Consider the following 19,747-nt stretch of genomic DNA (forward strand, 5'->3'; position numbering starts at 1 on the left):
TCAAATCCTTCAAAATCCCTTTTGTCTACACATTCTGGCCACAGTTTCTTCCAAGCAGAGTTCAAGGTCCTTTTAGTCACTTCCTCCCAAGCCTTACCTATAATGTTTACACAATTGAGTATGCTAAAGTGATCTCTCCAAAACTCTCTTAGAGTCAATTGAGTTTCTGAGGTCATTACAAAGCACCTTTCAAACAGTTTTTGTGTAGAGTTTTTTGAATTTTGCAATGACTGCTGGTCCATGGGTTGCAGGAGAGGAGTGGTATTAGGAGGCAAAAACTTGACCTTAATGAAGCTCATTTCCGCAGAAAGTCGCTCTGCCAAATCTGAAGGATGACCAGGAGCATTGTCTAATACCATGAGGCACTTAAGGTTCAATTTATTTTCCAGGAGGTAATTTTTCACAGTGGGGGCAAATGCATGGTGTAACCAGTCATAGAAAAAGTCCCTAGTGACCCATGCCTTACTGTTTGTCCTCCACAGCATACACATATTAGCCTTGAGGACATTGTCTTTCCTGATCACACTGGGAGTTTCAGAGTGATACACCAATAAAGGCTTCACTTCGCAATCATCACTAGCATTAGCACACAACAGTAAGCCTGTCTTTTATAGGCTTACGTCCTGGGAGTGCCTTTTCCTCCTGAGTAATGTAGGTCCTGCTTGGCATTTTCTTCCAAAACAGGCCTGTTTCGTCGCAATTAAACACTTGCTCAGGTTTCAGTCCTTCACTGTCTATGTACTTAATGAATTCCTGCACGTATTTTTCAGCCTCTTTGTGGTCCGAACTGGCAGCCTCACCATGCCTTATCACACTATGTATGCCACTATGATTCTTAAATCTCTCAAACCAACTTTTGCTGGCTTTAAATTCACTCGCATCATCACTAGTTGCAGGCATTTTTCTAATTAAATCGTCATGCAACTTCCTAGCCTTTTCACATATGATTGCTTGAGAGATGCTGTCTCCTGCTATCTGTTTTTCATTTATCCACACCAACAACAGTCTCTCAACATCTTCTATCACTTGCAATCTCTGTTTCGAAAACAAAGTTGCACCTTTGGCAAGAACAGCTTCCTTGATTGCCGTTTTCTTGGCCACAATAGTAGCGATGGTTGATTGGGGGTTTGTGTACAACCTGGCCAGCTCGGAGACACGCGCTCCACTTTCATACTTAACAATGGTCTCTTTCTTCATATCTATAGTAATTCTCACCTTTTTTTCTGTAGGGTTGGCACTAGAAGCTTTCTTGGGGCCCATGGTGACTTATTTTGCAGGTGCAATCACTAAAAAAGCTGTGATAATATGAAATGTTCCGATTGTATGCTTGGATGTGACCGCGGTGGCTTGCTTGTAAACACTGGCACCCACGGAACAAGTAAGGCAAGCTCAGGCCGCATGTGGACGCGTCTCGAATGAATTGCGCTGAGCGAGTTTTTTAGCGCTAGTCGAGGCAAAATTTTTGCGTTAAAATGTATCGCCAGGCGGATTTAATGTTATGCAATGCCATCATTAGGCGAGGGTCCACTGTACTCTGATAATTATACTTATGTATATCTGTACCTAAATAAACTTACATACTGTGCTAGCGTGCAGGTACACATTAAAATCAGTAAGTCTCTTATATCTCGAGACGTCATATTAGTAATGATAATAATAATCACCGAGTCTCATTAAATGTCGTATATTACGTTAATATACACAATTTCATTAATCCACCTACGATATTTTTTTCTTTCATCTTGTCCTTCCTTCATTCCTGCCTTCCATTCTTCCTTCCTTCTGGTTTCTATAATATATACATATACACATATATAGTCACTAGATACTTTCATATAACTGCTATTGTCTTCATTCAGCAAGCTTGTCTTGTGTGTGTGGGGCTTATAATTGAGTCAGGAGTAGGCAGCTGTCAAAATGACATGTTATCTCATTACTCATTCCCCCTACCACCAGTCAAAACAATGGGGTCCGGTGTCACTTCCCCTCCATTCTATCTAATTATCTTTCTCCCTCATTCTATCTCTTTCAATCTGTCTGTCTGTCTCTCTATCTGTGTGTCTATCTCTGTCTCACAGGTACACATAAATACAAGTATACATAGTGTAAATTACCTAGGATAACCCAAAAAATCCAGACAGTGCTATACTCTGCTTGAAGATGTGAGTAAAGGTGATGATGACACGGTCTTGTGGCTCTCTGAGACAGAGAGCTAGATGGATAGACAGGGAGCTTGACAGACAAATACAGACAGAAATGTTTGTGTACCACCTCCTCCTCCTCCTCCTCCTCCTCTTCCTCTTCCTCTTCCTCTTCCTCCTCTTCCTCTTCCTCCTCTTCCTCTTCCTCCTCTTCCTCCTCCTTTTCCTCTTCCTCCTCCTTTTCCTCTTCCTCCTCCTTTTCCTCCTCCTCTTTATTTTTTTTTATTTAGTAATTTTAGCATACATACAGAGGTACAAAAAAATACAGGTAAGAGCAGCATGCCAAAGCCACTTATATGCATAGCATTACGGGCTGGCTTAAAATTAACTTAAGATTAACTAAGCAATGATGAAATCAGTGATAAAACTCTTTCTCCTCCTCCTCCAAATCCTCCTCCTCCTCTTTCTCCTCCAAATCCTCCTTCTCCTCCTCCTCCAAATCCTCCTCCTCCTTTCTTCTTCTTCTTGAACTGTATATACATTTTATTGCTCTGGGATGCTTAAATATCATAAGAACATAAGAAAGGAGGAACACTGCAGCAGGCCTGTTGGCCCATACTAGGCAGGTCCTTTACAATTCATCCCACTAACAAACATTTGACCAACCCAATTTTCAATGCTACCCAAGAAATAAGCTCTGATGTGCAAGTCCCACTCAAATCCAACCCCTCCCACTCATGTACTTATCCAACCTAAATTTGAAACTACCCAAAGTCCTAGCCTCAATAACCCAACTAGGTAGACTGTTCCACTCATCAACTACCCTATTTCCAAACCAATACTTTCCTATGTCCTTTCTAAATCTAAACTTATCTAATTTAAATCCATTACTGCGGGTTCTCTCTTGGAGAGATATCCTCAAGACCTTGTTAATATCCCCTTTATTAATACCTATCTTCCACTTATACACTTCGATCAGGTCTCCCCTCATTCTTCGTCTAACAAGTGAATGTAACTTTAGAGTCTTCAATCTTTCTTCATAAGGAAGATTTCTAATTGTAATAAAGTTGGTAGAATTACCGACAATATGTAAAGTAAAAGGACACAAGTGCAACTAATGTGACATTTATTGTAGCAACGTTTCGCTCTCCAGGAGCTTTATCAAGCCAGTAATGGCTTGATAAAGCTCCTGGAGAGCGAAACGTTGCTACAATAAATGTCACATTAGTTGCACTTGTGTCCTTTTACTTTACAAGATTTCTAATGCTATGTATTAATTTAGTCATCCTACGCTGAATGTTTTCTAATGAATTTATGTCCATTCTGTAATATGGAGACCAGAATTGAGCTGCATAATCTAGGTGAGGCCTTACTAATGATGTATAAAGCTGCAGTATGACCTCTGGACTTCTGTTGCTTACACTTCTTGATATAAATCCCAGTAATCTATTTGCCTTATTACGTACGCTTAGGCATTGCTGTCTTGGTTTAAGGTTGCTGCTTACCATAACCCCCAAGTCCTTTTCGCAATCTGTATGGTTAAGTTCTACATTATTTAACTTATAAGTGCTAGGGTTATGGACACTCCCGAGCTTCAGAACCTTGCATTTATCTACATTGAACTGCATCTGCCACTTTTCTGACCAAGAGTAGAGTTTGTCTAAATCCTCCTGAAGTTCCCTAACATCTACGTTTGAATCAATTATCCTACCTATCTTCGTGTCATCGGTGAATTTGCTCATATCACTAGTAATTCCTTCATCAAGATCATTGATATATATTATAAACAACAACGGGCCCAAGACTGATCCCTGTGGAACGCCACTTGTTATTGATCCCCACTCGGATTTAACCCCATTTATGGACACACTTTGCTTCCTGTCTGTGAGCCATGATTCGATCCACGAGAGCACCCTTCCCCCAATGCCATGAGCTGCTACTTTCTTCAACAGTCTTTGGTGCGGAACTCTATCAAATGCCTTACTAAAATCTAAGTAAATAATATCAAATTCTTTATCGTGGTCAACAGCCTCAAAAGCTTTACTGAAGAAAGTTAATAAATTAGTTAGACAAGACCGGCCTCTTGTGAATCCATGCCGAGTATCATTAACCCTTTGAGGGTCGACAGGCCCTCTCTGAAACTCGTTCTCAGGGTCGGCCAAATTTCAAAAAAAAAAAAAATTATTTTTTCTTATGAAAAAATAGTTTTTTTTTCTAAACATTATAGGATAAACAAAAAAAATTTACCATCAATACTTACGGAGATATGGATGCATGAAGTTTGCAGAAAATGAGCCGCGTATGGCAACAGCGGCGACTGCCGCTCACCCGGTAAACTTTGATTTACTTGTATTTGAAGGTTTGTTGTTTTTTTCACTATTTTATTTTTTCACATAACTTATGTGGCCTATGAGACCAAAGTAAGGTGCAATGTACATATATACACTCGTTGTATACAACACAATAAGCACACAAACATAATTATCAATATATTGTTTACAAAACTTGTTTACAAAAACAAACAATACAAAACATTGTTTATTATTATTGTTCTATAATATATATACCAATATACAGTCACTGAACATATTCCTATTAGCTCTGCAGCTTGTGGAACTCTGAAACATGGTGTCATACACAATGGTGTTTTATCTTTCTCCCTCATTCTATCTCTTTCAATCTGTCTCTCTCTTTCTATCTGTCTGTCTATCTCTGTCTCACAGGTACACATAAATACAAGTATACATAGTATAAATTACCTAGGATAACCCAAGAAATCCAGACAAAGTGCTATACTCTGCTTGAAGATGTGAGTAAAAGTGATGACACAGTCTTGTGGCTCTCTGAGACAGAGAGCTAGACGGATAGACAGATAGACAGGGAGCTTGACAGACAGACAAATAGACAGACAGAAATGTTAGTGTACCAGTACCAGTGTACTAGTGTTCCACCCTCCTCCTCCTCCTCTTCTTCCTCTTCCTCCTCTTCCCCCTACTCTTCCTCCTCTTCCCCCTACTCTTCCTCATACTCTTCCTCTTCCTCCTCTTCCTCTTCCTCCTCTTCCTCTTCCTCCTCCTCCTCCTCTTCCTCCTCCTCCTCTTCTTCCTCTTCCTCCTATTCTTCCTCCTCCTCTTCTTCCTCTTCCTCCTCTTCCCCCTAATCTTCCTCCTCCTCTTCCTCTTATTCCTCTTCCTCCTACTCTTCCTCTTCCTCCTCCTCCTCTTCCTCCTCCTCCTCTTCTTCCTCTTCCCCCTACTCTTCCTCCTTCTCCTTCTTCTCCTCGTCCATAGTGTAAATTACAAGGAGTCGGCAGCTGTCAAAGTGACATATTGGCTCATTACTCTTTCCCCCTCCGGCCTGTCAAAACAATGGGGTCGGATGCTGCTTCCCCTCCTCCATTCTATCTAATTATCTTTCTCCCTCATTCTATCTGTCTGTCTATCTCTGTCTCACAGGTACACATAAATATAAGTATACATAGTATAAATTACCTAGGATAACCCAAGAAACCCAGACAAAGTGCTATACTCTGCTTGAAGATGTGAGTAAAAGTGATGACGCAGTCTTGTGGCTCTGAGACAGAGAGCTAGATGGATAGACAGGGAGCTTGACAGACAGGCAAATAGACAGACAGAAATGTTAGTATACCAGCAAAAACAAAGGGAGGGCGATGTTCATCTCATCTTTTGGCATCAGCTCTACCCTCATTTACCCTCATCAAACGTCAGCACTTATCAGATGTTATCTCCCCTTATCTTGTTACTGTCATGGGTGAACATTTATTATTACATATTATTATTATTACCTATTATTATTATTATGTATTATTATTATTATGTATTATTATTATGTATTATTGTTATCATTACGTATTCTTCTTCTTCCTCCTCCTCCTCCTCCTCCTCCTCCTCCTCCTCCTCCTCCTCCTCCTCCTCCTCCTCCTCTTCCTCCTCCTCCTCCTCCTCCTCCTCCTCTTCCTCCTCCTCCTCCTCTTCTTCCTCCTCTGCCTCCTCCTCCTCTTGCCTCCTCCTCCTCTTGCCTCCTCCTCCTCTTGCCTCCTCCTCCTCTTGCCTCCTCCTCCTCTGCCTCTTCCTCCTCTGCCTCCTCCTCCTCCTCCATTCTTGGAACAAGTTTGAAGAGCTTGTAGTTCATAATCACTATCATTATCATCACCAATGCTCACATCTGAGTCTGGGATTTTGGAAAATAGGAGTTTCCTCTTTGATTCTGGTACAACTGAACGACGGCCCAGCACCAGAGGTGGAAGGCTGTGGGTTGTCTGGGTTTTCCTCACTATTACCCATATTATGGTCATTAGTTTCGATCAAAACCTCACCAGAACCTTGAAACTCATCTTCACTGTCACTTCCATCTGTATTAGAACTGTCACTGGGGAACAAAAGTGTCCCAATTCGCCGAGGAGTGAGGAACTTCTTACCGCAGGGCACGGTGGAAATTGTGTACTATGATGGCATTCCCACAATGCACCACTGGGTCCCAGATTTTTTTCCTACTGCGCACACCCACCACACAGACCCATTCTCTCACATCTAGGCTTATCAGCCTTTTCCTGCGAGATTTGAGGCCGCTAGAATTTATGCGTACTAGTACGTCAAAAACCCCTACCCGTAAGCGTAAGACGTAGTACGACCAAAACCCTCAAAGGGTTAATCAAGCTATGCTTATCGAGATGGCTTCTTATAATCTCAGCTATAATTGACTCTAGTAATTTGCCTACAATTGAGGTCAGGCTTATTGGGCGGTAATTTGACGGTAACGACTTGTCCCCTATTTTAAAAATAGGAATTACATTAGCCATCTTCCACATATCAGACACTGCACCTGTTTGAAGAGATAAATTAAAAATATTAGTTAATGGTTCACAGACTTCCATTTTGCATTCCTTTAGAACCCTTGAAAAAACCTCATCAGGACCCGGTGACTTACTTTGCTTCAGTCTGTCTATCTGCTTCACAACCATTTCACTAGTGACTGTGATGTTACATAATTTATCTTCTTCTGATCCACTATAAAAATTAATTACCGGAATATTATTAGTGTCTTCCTGTGTAAAAACCGAGAGAAAATAATTATTTAAAATCGAGCACATTTCATTCTCTTTGTCAGTAAGATGCCCATAGTTATTTTTAAGGAGACCTATCTTATCTCTGACTTTTGTTCTATAGACCTGGAAAAAACTTTTTGGGTTAGTTTTAGAATCCCTAGCAACTTTAATTTCATAGTCCCTTTTAGCTTTTCTTATCCCCTTTTTAATGTCCCTCTTAATGTCAATATACTGATTCATAAGATGACCCTCGCCTCTTTTGATACGCCTATAAATTCCTTTCTTTTGCCCTAGTAGATATTTCAGCCTATTATTCATCCATTTTGGGTCATTTCTATTTGATCTAATTTCCTTATAAGGGATAAACGTTCTTTGAGCAGCATGTATTGTGTTCAGAAAACTGTCATATTGATAGCTCTCTTCGTTACCCCAGTCAACAGATGATAAGTGTTCTCTAAGCCCATCGTAATCTGCTAAGCAAAAATCTGGGACTGTTACTGAGTTATCCCTACTATCATACTTCCATTCAATTCTACATGTAATTGATTTGTGGTCGCTAGCACCCAGTTCCTCTGAGACTTCTAAATTATTAACAAGGGATTCATTGTTTGCCATAACTAAGTCAAGCAGGTTATTACCCCTTGTAGGTTCTGTCACAAACTGCTTCAAAAAACAATCCTGAACTACTTCTAAGAAATCGTATGATTCTAAATTCCCAGTCAAGAAATTCCAATCAATATGACTAAAGTTAAAGTCTCCTAGAATTACTACATTATCGTGCCTTGTGGCCCTAACAATTTCCTCCCATAGTAGTCTCCCCTGGTCCCTATCTAAATTTGGGGGACGGTATATCACACCTAAAATTAATTTTTCATGCCCCTCTGAAAATTCTATCCAAACAGACTCTGTATGTGTTACTTCAGACTTAATACCCGTTTTTATGCAACAGTTCAAGCGATCTCGGACATACAATGCCACCCCACCCCCCTTCCCGATACTTCTATCTACTTGGAACAATTTAAAACCCTGAATGTGACATTCTGCAGGCATGTCCCGACTTTTTGAATTAAACTACGTCTCAGTAATGGCAAATACATCTATGTTACCTGCACTAGCAACTAGTCTCAACTCGTCCATCTTATTCCTAGCACTGCGACTATTTGTGTAATAAATATTTAATGACCCTCCTATCTCTTTACCCTTCCTGCTCCTTTCTGTTATTCCACTAAACCTATTACTGTCATTGTCAATTAGTGCCACTGGCTTTCCAATATCCTCCTCATTTTGCCTATTACTAGTTCTCCTAGTAGTCATGTTACTACCCTGCGACTTCACAGTTTTCCCGCCAAAACCCATACCACTAACTATTCCTAGTTTAAAGACCTAACAGCTCCCTCCACTGCGTTGGCCAGTGCTCCCACCCCACACCTAGACAAGTGAACCCCATCCCTGGCATACATGTCATTTCTGCCATAGAAGAGGTCCCAGTTGTCAATGAATGTTACCGCATTTTCCTTACAGTATTTGTCCAGCCAGCAATTGACACCAATTGCTCTGGACAACCATTCATTTCCAACTCCTCTCCTTGGCAAAATGCCACATATGACAGGTTTCCCACCCTTCTTCCTAATTATCTCTATTGCTGACCTATACCTGCTAATCAGGTCCTCACTCCTACGTCTGCCAACATCGTTGCCTCCAGCACTGAGACAGATAATAGGATTGCTCCCATTACCTCTCATGATGTCATCCAGACGGCTAACAATATCCTTCATCCCAGCCCCAGGAAAACACACTCTCTGCCTCCTACTCCTATCCTTCAAACAGAATGCCCTATCCATGTACCTAATCTGGCTATCCCCAACAACAACAATGTTTTTACCTTCCTTGGCGTCGTCCGTAGTGATGCTCCGAGTAGTCGACTCACATTCGCCAGGTAGCATTACACCACTTGTAGAATTCGTCATGACGTTCTCGATGGTCTTCGTTGGGGTTTCTAGGGATGTCTCCCTCACGTCTGCCAATGCTTCCTTGGTGCTCGTTGTGGCATTCCCAGTAGAACACTCACATTCGTCAGGTAGCACCGAGAATGAGTTGGAAGTTTCCACGGCAGTCTTCTGGTTTCTCGTTGTTTCTGCCTCTCCAAATGTGTGGGTGGTGTGGCCTGGTATGGTAGCCCGGCTGACTACCATACATACCACACTTGATTTCTTACAATAAATACAGTGGAACCTCTACTTGCGAGTTTAATCCATTCCATGACCTTGCTCGCAACTGGATTTGTTTGTTTACAGAGTCAATTTTCCTCATTTAAATTAATTGAAATGCAATTAATCCGTTCCAGTGGAATTCTGTACTTCAATAATTTCGCTAATATCAACTCTATGGATTATTTATCTATCTCACTTTGTATAATATAAATAACATAGAAACCTGATATATACTCTAAAATGAATAAAATATGTCATTCATGTAGTGGTATGGGCGGTGTCGGCGGTGGACGAGAATTTGTCTGGACACCGGGCAAAATACTTCATGAATGATTTCGCTAATGTCATCTATACGGCTTATTTATCTATCACAGTTCATCTAGTATGACATAACAAACAATATGAATAACATAGAAACACGATATATACTCTAGAATGAATAAAATAGGTCATTATGTAACAGGTGGAGACGGCCACAACTGCTCCTCTTTGTTGTGGTAAACACTGCCATCTAGTGACGGTCTTTTGAAGCCGTCTATTATTATAATTATTATATGTAGTACATTATTATTATATATGTATTATTACAGTGGACCCTCGACATTCGATATTAATCCGTTCCTGAGAGCTCATCGAATGTCGAAAATATCGAAAGTCGAATTAATTTTCCCCATAAGAAATAATGGAAATCAAATTAATCCGTGCAAGACGCCCAAAAGTATGAAAAAAACAAATTTTTACCACATGAAATATTAATTTTAATACACACAAACTGAAGAAGACATGCACAGTTACATGACACTTACCTTCATTGAAGATCTGGTGATGATTGATGGGATGGGAGGAGGGGAGAGTGTGGATGGTGTTAGTGTTTAGAAGGGGAATCTCCTTCCATTAGGGCTTGAGGTAGCAAGTCCTTTTCCGGGGTTACTTCCCTTCTTCTTTTAATGCCACTAGGACCAGCATGAGAGTCACTGGACTTGTGTTACACAACATATCTGGCAATAGAGGCCTGTACCTCTCGTTCCTTTATGACGTTCCTAAAGTGGATCACAACATTGTCAGTGTACAGGTTGCCAACACGGCTTGCAGTAGTTGTGTCAGGGTGATTTTCTTCAAAAAAGGTTTGCAGTTCAAGCCACTTTGCACACATTTCCTTAATCTTTGAAGTAGGCAACTTCTTCAATTTCTCTATCCCCTCCTCCAAAGCAGTTTCCTCAGGTCTGGCCTCTTGCTGTTGAAGATGATCTAGCAGCTCATCAGTGGTTAGTTCGTCATTGTCCTCCTCCACTAACTCTTCTACATCCTCCCCACTAACCTCCAACCCCAAGGACTTCCCCAATGTGACAATGGATTCCTCAACTGGCATAGGATTCTCAGGGTTAGCCTCAAACCCAGTTTTTTCCAAGCAGAGTTCAAGGTCCTCTTAGTCACTTCCTCCCAAGCCTTACCTGTAAGGTTATACAATTGAGGATATTAAAGTGATTCTTCCAAAACTCTTTTACCGTCAGTTGAGTTTCTGTGGTCACTACAAAGCACTTTTGAAATATAGATTTTGTGTACAGTTTCTTGAAGTTGGAAATGACCTGCTGGTCCATGGGCTGCAGGAGAGGAGTGGTATTAGGAGGCAAAAACTTGACCTTAATGAAGCTCATGTCCCCAGAAATTCACTCTGCCAAGTCTGTAGGATGACCAGGGGCATTGTCTAATACCAGGAGGCACTTAAGGTCTAATTTCTTATCCAGGAGGTAATTTTTCAGTATGGGCAAATGCATGGTGTAACCAGTCACAGAAAAAGTCCCTAGTGACCCATGCCTTACTGTTTGCCCTCCACTGCACACACAAACTAGCCTTGAGGATATTCTTTTGCCTGAAAGCTCTGGGAGTTTCTGAGTGATACACCAATAAAGGCTTCACTTTGCAATCACCACTAGCATTGGCACACATCAGAAGAGTAAGCCTGTCTTTCGTAGGCTTATGTCCTGGGAGTGCCTTTTCCTCCTGAGTAATGTAGGTCCTGGTTGGCAATTTCTTCCAAAACAGGCCTGTTTTGTCACAGTTAAACAATTGTTCAGGTTTCAATCCTTCAGCCTCTATGTACTCCTTGAATTCATGCACATATTTTTCAGCCGCTTTGTGGTCCGAACTGGCAGCGTCACCATGCCTTACCACACTGTGTATGCTACTACGATTCTTAAATCTTTCAAACCAACCTTTGCTGGCCTTAAATTCACTCACATCAGCACTAGTTGCAGGCAGTTTCTTTACCAAATCATCATGCAACTGCTTAGCCTTTTCACAAATGATCGCTTGAGAGATGCTATCTCCTGCTATCTGTTTTTCATTTATCCACACCAATAACAGTCTCTCAACATCTTCTAACACTAGTGATCTCTGTTTCGAAAACAAAGTTGCACCTTTTGCAAGAACAACTTCCTTGATTGCCGTTTTCCTGCTCACTATATTAGAGATGGTTGATTGGGGTTTACTATGCAACCTGGCGAGCTCCGACACACGCACTCCACTTTCGTACTTTGCAATTATCTCTTTCTTCATTTCAGTAGTCATTATCACCTTTTTTCTCGAAGGGTTGTCACCAGAAGCTTTCTTGGGGCCCATGGTTACTTATTTTGCAGAAACAAGCATCAAAAACAGTGATAATATGGAATGTACCGAATATATCCTTAGATGCGTGCACACTGGCTGGCTTGTAAACCTAGGGGCCAGCAGGCTACCAACAGCAACTCCTTGGTTGACCAGCCAAGCACCAGAGAATCCTGGCCCCTGGCCTGCCGGTCCCTAGGTACCTTCCTCTCTTTCAAACATTTATTGATCAAAAATACCAACCACTCCAGCCCCCCTGCTTTTAACATTTCTGTCATGATTTTGTCAGTTCCAGCTGCTTTACCCCTTTTCATTCTCTGTAATGCCTCACTCGCCTCCCCCACACTCGCATCCGGCACTTCTTCACTCCTAGAAGATGTTATATCTCCCTGGCCAATGCATGAAATTATTCCCTCCCTCTTTATCGACGTTTCAAAGTTCCTCAAAATATTGCCGCCATCTTGCCAGTGCCTCCAACTCCCTATCTTCTGACTCCCCTATTCTGTTTTTAACTGACAAATCCATTTGTTCCCTAGGCTTTCTGATCTTTTTTATGTCAGTCCAAATTTTTTTTCTTATTCTCGGTCAAATTTGTTGACAATGTCTCGCCCACTCTATCATTTGCTCTCCTTTTGCACTCTCACACAACTCTCTTCACCGTTCTTTTACTCTCGATATACCCCACCCTTCTTGTATCACTTCTGCTTTGTAAAAACACCTCTTAAGCGACCCTTTTCTTTTATCGCACACTTTTCCTCATCATTCTACCAATCACTCCTCTTTCCTCCTGCACCCATACAACTGAATAAAAAAGTTTCCATGACTGAGTCACCTTTATAATTTTTTTTTCTGAGCTTAAACTCTGGCAAAACTAAATACGAATATTTTTTATGTATAAATGTGAATAGCATTCTGTTAAAAAGTGTTAAGTAGGCATGTGCTATGAGAGGTCTTGCTGTATATTATTACTGTTCTGGGACTTGTTTCTGACGATAACTTGGGTGTCATTTGAAGACTGGGGGTTCATTTGGCATTGAACTTGCTTAGACTGATTTCTCTGAACTGCATCCTGGTTGTTCGGTAAGAGATTACTGTATTCACCATGTTAAAAGATACCATTTAACTGCAGTTAGGATTAGTTTTCTAAAATTAATGAAAGTTACATTTTTTGTCTTGCAGGATACAGCCTCATTACAACAAGAGCAGTGGCTTTTGTGGCGGGTATCAGAGGTACTTCATTTCGTTTCACATGCCATGCATGCCATCAGTGATATAATGGTGGACCTCCGGCGTTCACCCCCACGACAATTAAGGGCTCGGCCAATTATAATTCAGCAACCAGCTCTTGTGCAGGTATTGTAAAAATTAGTGTTTTACTGAGAATATATTGTACTTACAGTAGATCCTCATATTACACGGTAAATACTTTCCTAAAAATGCCATGTTAAATAAATCTGTTATATAAACCGAAGAACTTGTGGGAAAAATAAGGTTATATTCTGGGATTCCCCCCCCCCTATAATAAAAAAAAGCCAGACAACTTTTTTTTAGACATCCAGATCTTACAATAATAAAAATGATAATGTTTTTGTTGCTTAAGACTACAAATGCAACAAATATTATTATTTACCTTGGTGGCCTGGTGACAAAAGCTCCCGTTTCACATGGTGAGGGCCTGGGTTCGATTCCCGGCGAAGGGGTGGAAACATTGGATGTGTTTCCTTACACCGGTAGTCTATGTTCACCCATCAGTAAAATGGGTACCTAGGTGTTAGTCGACTGGTGTGGGTCGCATCGTAAGACAAAACTGATCTAATTTGCCTGAAATGCTTTGCATAACAAATAGCTTTCTGTATAGTAGTACACATCTTCCTCAACATTCGCGAGGGTTAAGGGATCAAGAACCTCGCAAATGTTGAAAAATCGCGAATGTTTGGTGCCCCAATATATTGTAAGGAAATAGAATACAGTACTGCTTCTTTAACCTGTTAAATCATGAACAATCATAAAACACATGAAAACATCGTAAAATATTGTACTAGTGCCAGCCCTTTGGTAAAGGTGAGAAAAACTATAGAATTCAAGAAAGAACTCATAGCAGAGTACCAAAGTGGAGGAGGAAGAGAGAGGGGAGAATGTGCCGCCTTCAGTGGTTCTGCAATATGTACGATACTAAAGCACCACAAGTCAGTAAAGGCTATAGTGCCAGCCAGCGATAAAGTGTAGCATTAACAATGTAGCAAGTAAGTTGAGCGATTAATTGATAGGAAAAGGACAGCATGAACCTAACTCCAATGTTGTTGGAGTTATGTAGAGCGACTGACAACACCGCCTTCTCTAGTCTCTACCTCCTCTGATGCTGCCTCCACCACCATTATGTATGGCTTATGCTTTCACTGGCCTTTATACACCCAACAAGAACAACAATACAGCAACACTTATGACACAGTTAATGACGTAGTTTATTCATTCTAGAGTATATATCATGTTGTTTATTATATCATATTAGATGAATTGTGATCGATAAATAAGCCGTAGAGTTTATATTAGGGTCATATTAAAGGACTATCTTGTCCTATCTCCAAACAAACTCTGCCACCACCACAATTCCTAATGTATGTAATGACATATTTTAAATATGATTTGGCGGCTGGGAATTCGCGAATGTTTGAAGCCCGTGAAAGTGGAAAACGCGAATGTTGAGGGAGACCTGTATGTCAATGATGTCAGCTAGGCCTGTATACCTTGTACATGTACTTGTAGTAAATGAAGATATATATATATATTTTTTTTTTTTCCAACAAGTCGGTCGTCTCCCACCGAGGCAGGGTGACCCAAAAAAGAAAGAAAATCCCCAGAAAGAAAATACTTTCATCATCATTCAACACTTTCACCACACTCACACATTATCACTGCTTTTGCAGAGGTGCTCAGAATACAACAGTTTAGAAGCATATATGTATAAAGATACACAACATATCCCTCCAAACTGCCAATATCCCAAACCCCTCCTTTAAAGTGCAGGCATTGTACTTCCCATTTCCAGGACTCAAGTCCGACTATATGAAAATAACCAGTTTCCCTGAATCCCTTCTCTAAATATTACCCTGCTCACACTCCAACAGATCGTCAGGTCCCAAGTATCATTCGTCTCCATTCACTCCTGTCTAACACACTCATGCACGCTTGCTGGAAGTCCAAGCCCCTCGCCCACAAAACCTCCTTTACCCCCTCTTTCCAACCCTTTCGAGGACGACCCCTACCCCTCTTTCCTTCCCCTATAGATTTATATGCTTTCCATGTCATTCTACTTTGATCCATTCTCTCTAAATGACCAAACCACCTCAACAACCCCTCTTCTGCCCTCTGACTAATGCTTTTATTAACTCCACACCTTCTCCTAATTTCCACACTCCGAACTTTCTGCATAATATTTACACCACACATTGCCCTTAGACAGGACATCTCCACTGCCTCCAACCGTCTCCTCGCTGCTGCATTTACCACCCAAGCTTCACATCCATATAAGAGTGTTGGTACTACTATACTTTCATACATTCCCTTCTTTGCCTCCATAGACAACGTTTTTTGACTCCACATATACCTCAACGCACCACTCACCTTTTTTCCCTCATCAATTCTATGATTAACCTCATCCTTCATAAATCCATCCGCCGACACGTCAACTCCCAAGTATCTGAAAACATTCACTTCTTCCATACTCCTCCTCCCCAATTTGATATCCAATTTTTCTTTATCTAAATCATTTGATACCCTCATCACCTTACTCTTTTCTATGTTCACTTTCAACTTTCTACCTTTACACACATTCTCAAACTCATCCACTAACCTTTGCAATTTTTCTTTAGACTCTCCCATAAGCACAGTATCATCAGCAAAAAGTAACTGTGTCAATTCCCATTTTGAATTTGATTCCCCAAAATTTAATCCCACCCCTCTCCCGAACACCCTAGCATTTACTTCTTTTACAACCCCATCTATAAATATATTAAACAACCATGGTGACATTACACATCCCTGTCTAAGACCTACTTTTACCGGGAAGTATTCTCCCTCTCTTCTACACACCCTAACCTGAGCCTCACTATCCTCATAAAAGCTCTTTACAGCATTTAGTAACTTACCACCTATTCCATATACTTGCAACATCTGCCACATTGCTCCTCTATCCACTCTATCATATGCCTTTTCTAAATCCATAAATGCAATAAAAACTTCCCTACCTTTATCTAAATACTGTTCACATATATGCTTCAATGTAAACACTTGATCTACACATCCCCTACCCACTCTGAAGCCTCCTTGCTCATCCGCAATTCTACATTCTGTCTTACCTCTAATTCTTTCAATTATAACCCTACCGTATACTTTTCCTGGTATACTCAGTAAACTTTTTCCTCTATAATTTTTACAATCTCTTTTGTCCCCTTTCCCTTTATATAAAGGGACTATACATGCTCTCTGCCAATCCCTAGGTACCTTCCCCTCTTTCATACATTTATTAAACAAAAGTACCAACCACTCCAACACTATATCCCCCTCCTGCTTTTAACATTACTGTCATGATCCCATCAGTTCCAGCTGCTTTACCCCGTTTCATTCTACGTAATGCCTCACGTACCTCCACCACACTTACATTCTGCTCTTCTTCACTCCTAAAAGATGGTATACCTCCCTGGCCAGTGCATGAAATTACCGCCTCCCTTTCTTCCTCAACATTTAAAAGTTCCTCAAAATATTCTCGCCATCTACCTAATACCTCCCTCTCCCCATCTACTAACTCCCCTACTCTGTTTTTAACAGACAAATCCATACTTTCCCTAGACTTTCTTAACTTGTTTAACTCACTCCAAAATTTTTTCTTATTTTCATTAAAATTTGTTGACAGTGCCTCTCCCACTCTTTCATCTGCTCTCCTTTTTCACTCTCTCACCACTCTCTTCACCTTTCTTTTACTCTCCATATACTCTGCTCTTCTTATAACACTTCTGCTTTGTATAAACCTCTCGTAAGCTACCTTTTTCTTTTATCACACCCTTTACTTCATCATTCCACCAATCACTCCTCTTTCCTCCTGCCCCCACCCTCCTATAACCACAAACTTCTGCCCCACATTCTAATACTGCATTTTTAAAACTATTCCAACCCTCTTCAACCCCCCCCCCCCCACTACTCATCTTTGCACTAGCCCACCTTTCTGCCAATAGTCGCTTATATCTCGCCCGAACTTCCTCCTCCCTTAGTTTATACACTTTCACCTCCCTCTTACTTGTTGTTGCCTATACACTTTCACCTCCCTCTTACTTGTTGTTGCCACCTTCCTCTTTTCCCATCTACCTCTTACTCTAACTGTAGCTACAACTAAATAATGATCCGATATATCAGTTGCCCCTCTATAAACATGTACATCCTGGAGCCTACCCATCAACCTTTTATCCACCAATACATAATCTAACAAACTACTTTCGTTACGTGCTACATCATACCTTATATATTTATTTATCCTCTTTTTCATAAAATATGTATTACTTATTACCAAATTTCTTTCTACACATAGCTCAATTAAAGACTCCCCATTTACATTTCCCCCTGGCACCCCAAATTTACCTACTACTCCCTCCATAACATTTTTACCCACTTTAGCATTGAAATCCCCAACCACCATTACTCTCACACTTGATTCAAAACTCCCCATGCATTCACTCAACATTTCCCAGAATCTCTCTCTCTCCTCTACACTTCTCTCTTCTCCAGGTGCATACACGCTTACTATAACCCACTTTTCACATCCAATCTTTATTTTACTCCACATAATCCTTGAATTTATACATTTGTAGTCCCTCTTTTCCTGCCATAGCTTATCTGGTTGCTGGTGTATGTCAGTGAAGAGAGTGGAGATGCATGGTGTGGCCCTGCTGGGCTGAGGTAGATGGTTGTTGGTTGTCGACAGAAGTGGATGGTTGAGGTTCTGGTACTAAAGTCAATGGTTGTGTTGGAGTATGCATAAATTCTGTAATGGATCTCTGGCTTCTTGTACCCTACAGTACATTATACATTATTCCAGAAGCTTGGTACTGCCAGGTTGGAGTCAAGAGTACATTGATGCAACTAGTTTTTTCATAACTTTTCTTGTGTAATTACACTTAAATGACTTAACTCCCTGATTCAGTGGTTGTATTATAGATGTATTCGTAGGTAAAAATACAACTTTTATATGTGAGGTCACATCCAGCAAAGCTTCTGGATGAGTACAGGAATTATCAAGAATGAAGAGAGCCTTGAATGCAAGGTTCTTGCTGTGCAGGTAAAACTTGACTTCAGGAATAAAGTGATGCTTAAATCAGTTAATAAATATTTCCTCTGTCATCCATGCTGACTGGTTTGACCTCCAAATTACTGGTAAGGTGTTTTTATTTACACCTTTCAAAGCACGAGAAATCTTAGAGCGGTAAATAACCATGGGCTTACACTTGAAATCACCTGATGCATTTCTGCAAAGGAGCAAGGTGAAATGATCCTTTGCTGCCTTGAAGCCTGGTGCAGCCCCGTGGAGACAGTGGTCACACCCACAGCCAGGCTGTGGCCTAAGCTAGGGAAATATCCTGTGGCTAATGCTCCAGATTTTTTCCCCTCCTTCAAACCGAACAGTGTTAAGTTAATTTTACGAAGTTTTACCTTAGGTATTAGAGCTCTTTACAAGTGTTGGTAGTCTGTACAACATTAGGATTAATTCTCTTTCAGGCCCAGATCAACGTAACAACCAGTTCTGACCCAGCACGAGTGAGTGTGACCGGAAGGAGTGGCGGCCGTCCTAGCACTGCCAGTCCCCCAGCATCTACCACAAGCTCCACACCTACCACAGCTTCAGCAAATACAACAACCGCTTCCACCTCATCCTCAGTGTCTTCGTCAGCTCGGTTTTTCACCATTCCTGGGCCAGGTGGCACCAGTATTACTCTACCTGTTTCCTCTGCATCCTCTTCTGCCACTCCCTCAACAGCATCTACAAGTTCTAGCTCTAATACATCCTCTACTAGTAATGTGTCTCAAGCTGCAGCAGCACAAGCTCGCAGTTTAGCCTCTCTGTTAAATTTAGGATCCATGCAAGGATTTCCTATGGATGGAGGTGACTTAGTGCTGATGGAGGTGGGGCCACATGGAATCACCATCGACTCTGTTTCTGCTGAAGGTAGTGGTGCAGGTCTGTATTTGTGAGAGATCTCTTTTGTGCAAATTTTACTCTATAGATGAAAATAGTTACTGGTTGTCTTATAATTGTTTGTATTTTTATCACGCAGAAGAAAACAAAGGACTCGGGGCTAGGAAGAGTGAGAGAGAGCTGTTGATGTAGTTAAAATTTAATTGGATAATAATAGTGTCTTATTTTTTGGGTCACCCCACCTCAATGGGAAATGGCTGATGTATTAAAAAGAAAAATTGTTAGACTTTCTTATTCCACAAAATAGCATTCTGTAATACATTTGGCCTCCAACTTGTGATGCTCTGATTTAGTGTTCCTCACTTATTATACACAAAGTGTATAATAAGTGAATGAATGCTGACCTGCAGTTATGATCATTGCAAATATTCGATCATTATTTTAAATTTTTAATTTTTCCTAATTTTTTTTTGCCAAATATATTAATAAACTGCTCATTTTATGCATATATAGAGGCAGGTGCATTTATTTGGTAGAGATTGGTCAA

The 19,747-nt window shown here is 40.8% G+C and overlaps 1 protein-coding gene across 4 annotated transcripts in view; it reads left to right on the plus strand.

Annotated features, from left to right (window-relative positions):
• Positions 1-19,747, plus strand: part of LOC128685937 (large proline-rich protein BAG6) — a 264,734-nt gene that overhangs the window by 190,051 nt on the left and 54,936 nt on the right. For all 4 annotated transcript variants that reach the window (XM_070083407.1, XM_070083409.1, XM_070083410.1 and 1 more), the window contains exons 10-11: positions 13,200-13,373; positions 18,783-19,242. In XM_070083407.1, the coding sequence (XP_069939508.1) occupies positions 13,200-13,373; positions 18,783-19,242 (634 nt within the window). The remainder of the gene's footprint in view (positions 1-13,199; positions 13,374-18,782; positions 19,243-19,747) is intronic.

This window comes from Cherax quadricarinatus, chromosome 9, assembly GCF_038502225.1.
Source record: "Cherax quadricarinatus isolate ZL_2023a chromosome 9, ASM3850222v1, whole genome shotgun sequence".
Lineage (NCBI taxonomy): Eukaryota > Metazoa > Arthropoda > Malacostraca > Decapoda > Parastacidae > Cherax > Cherax quadricarinatus.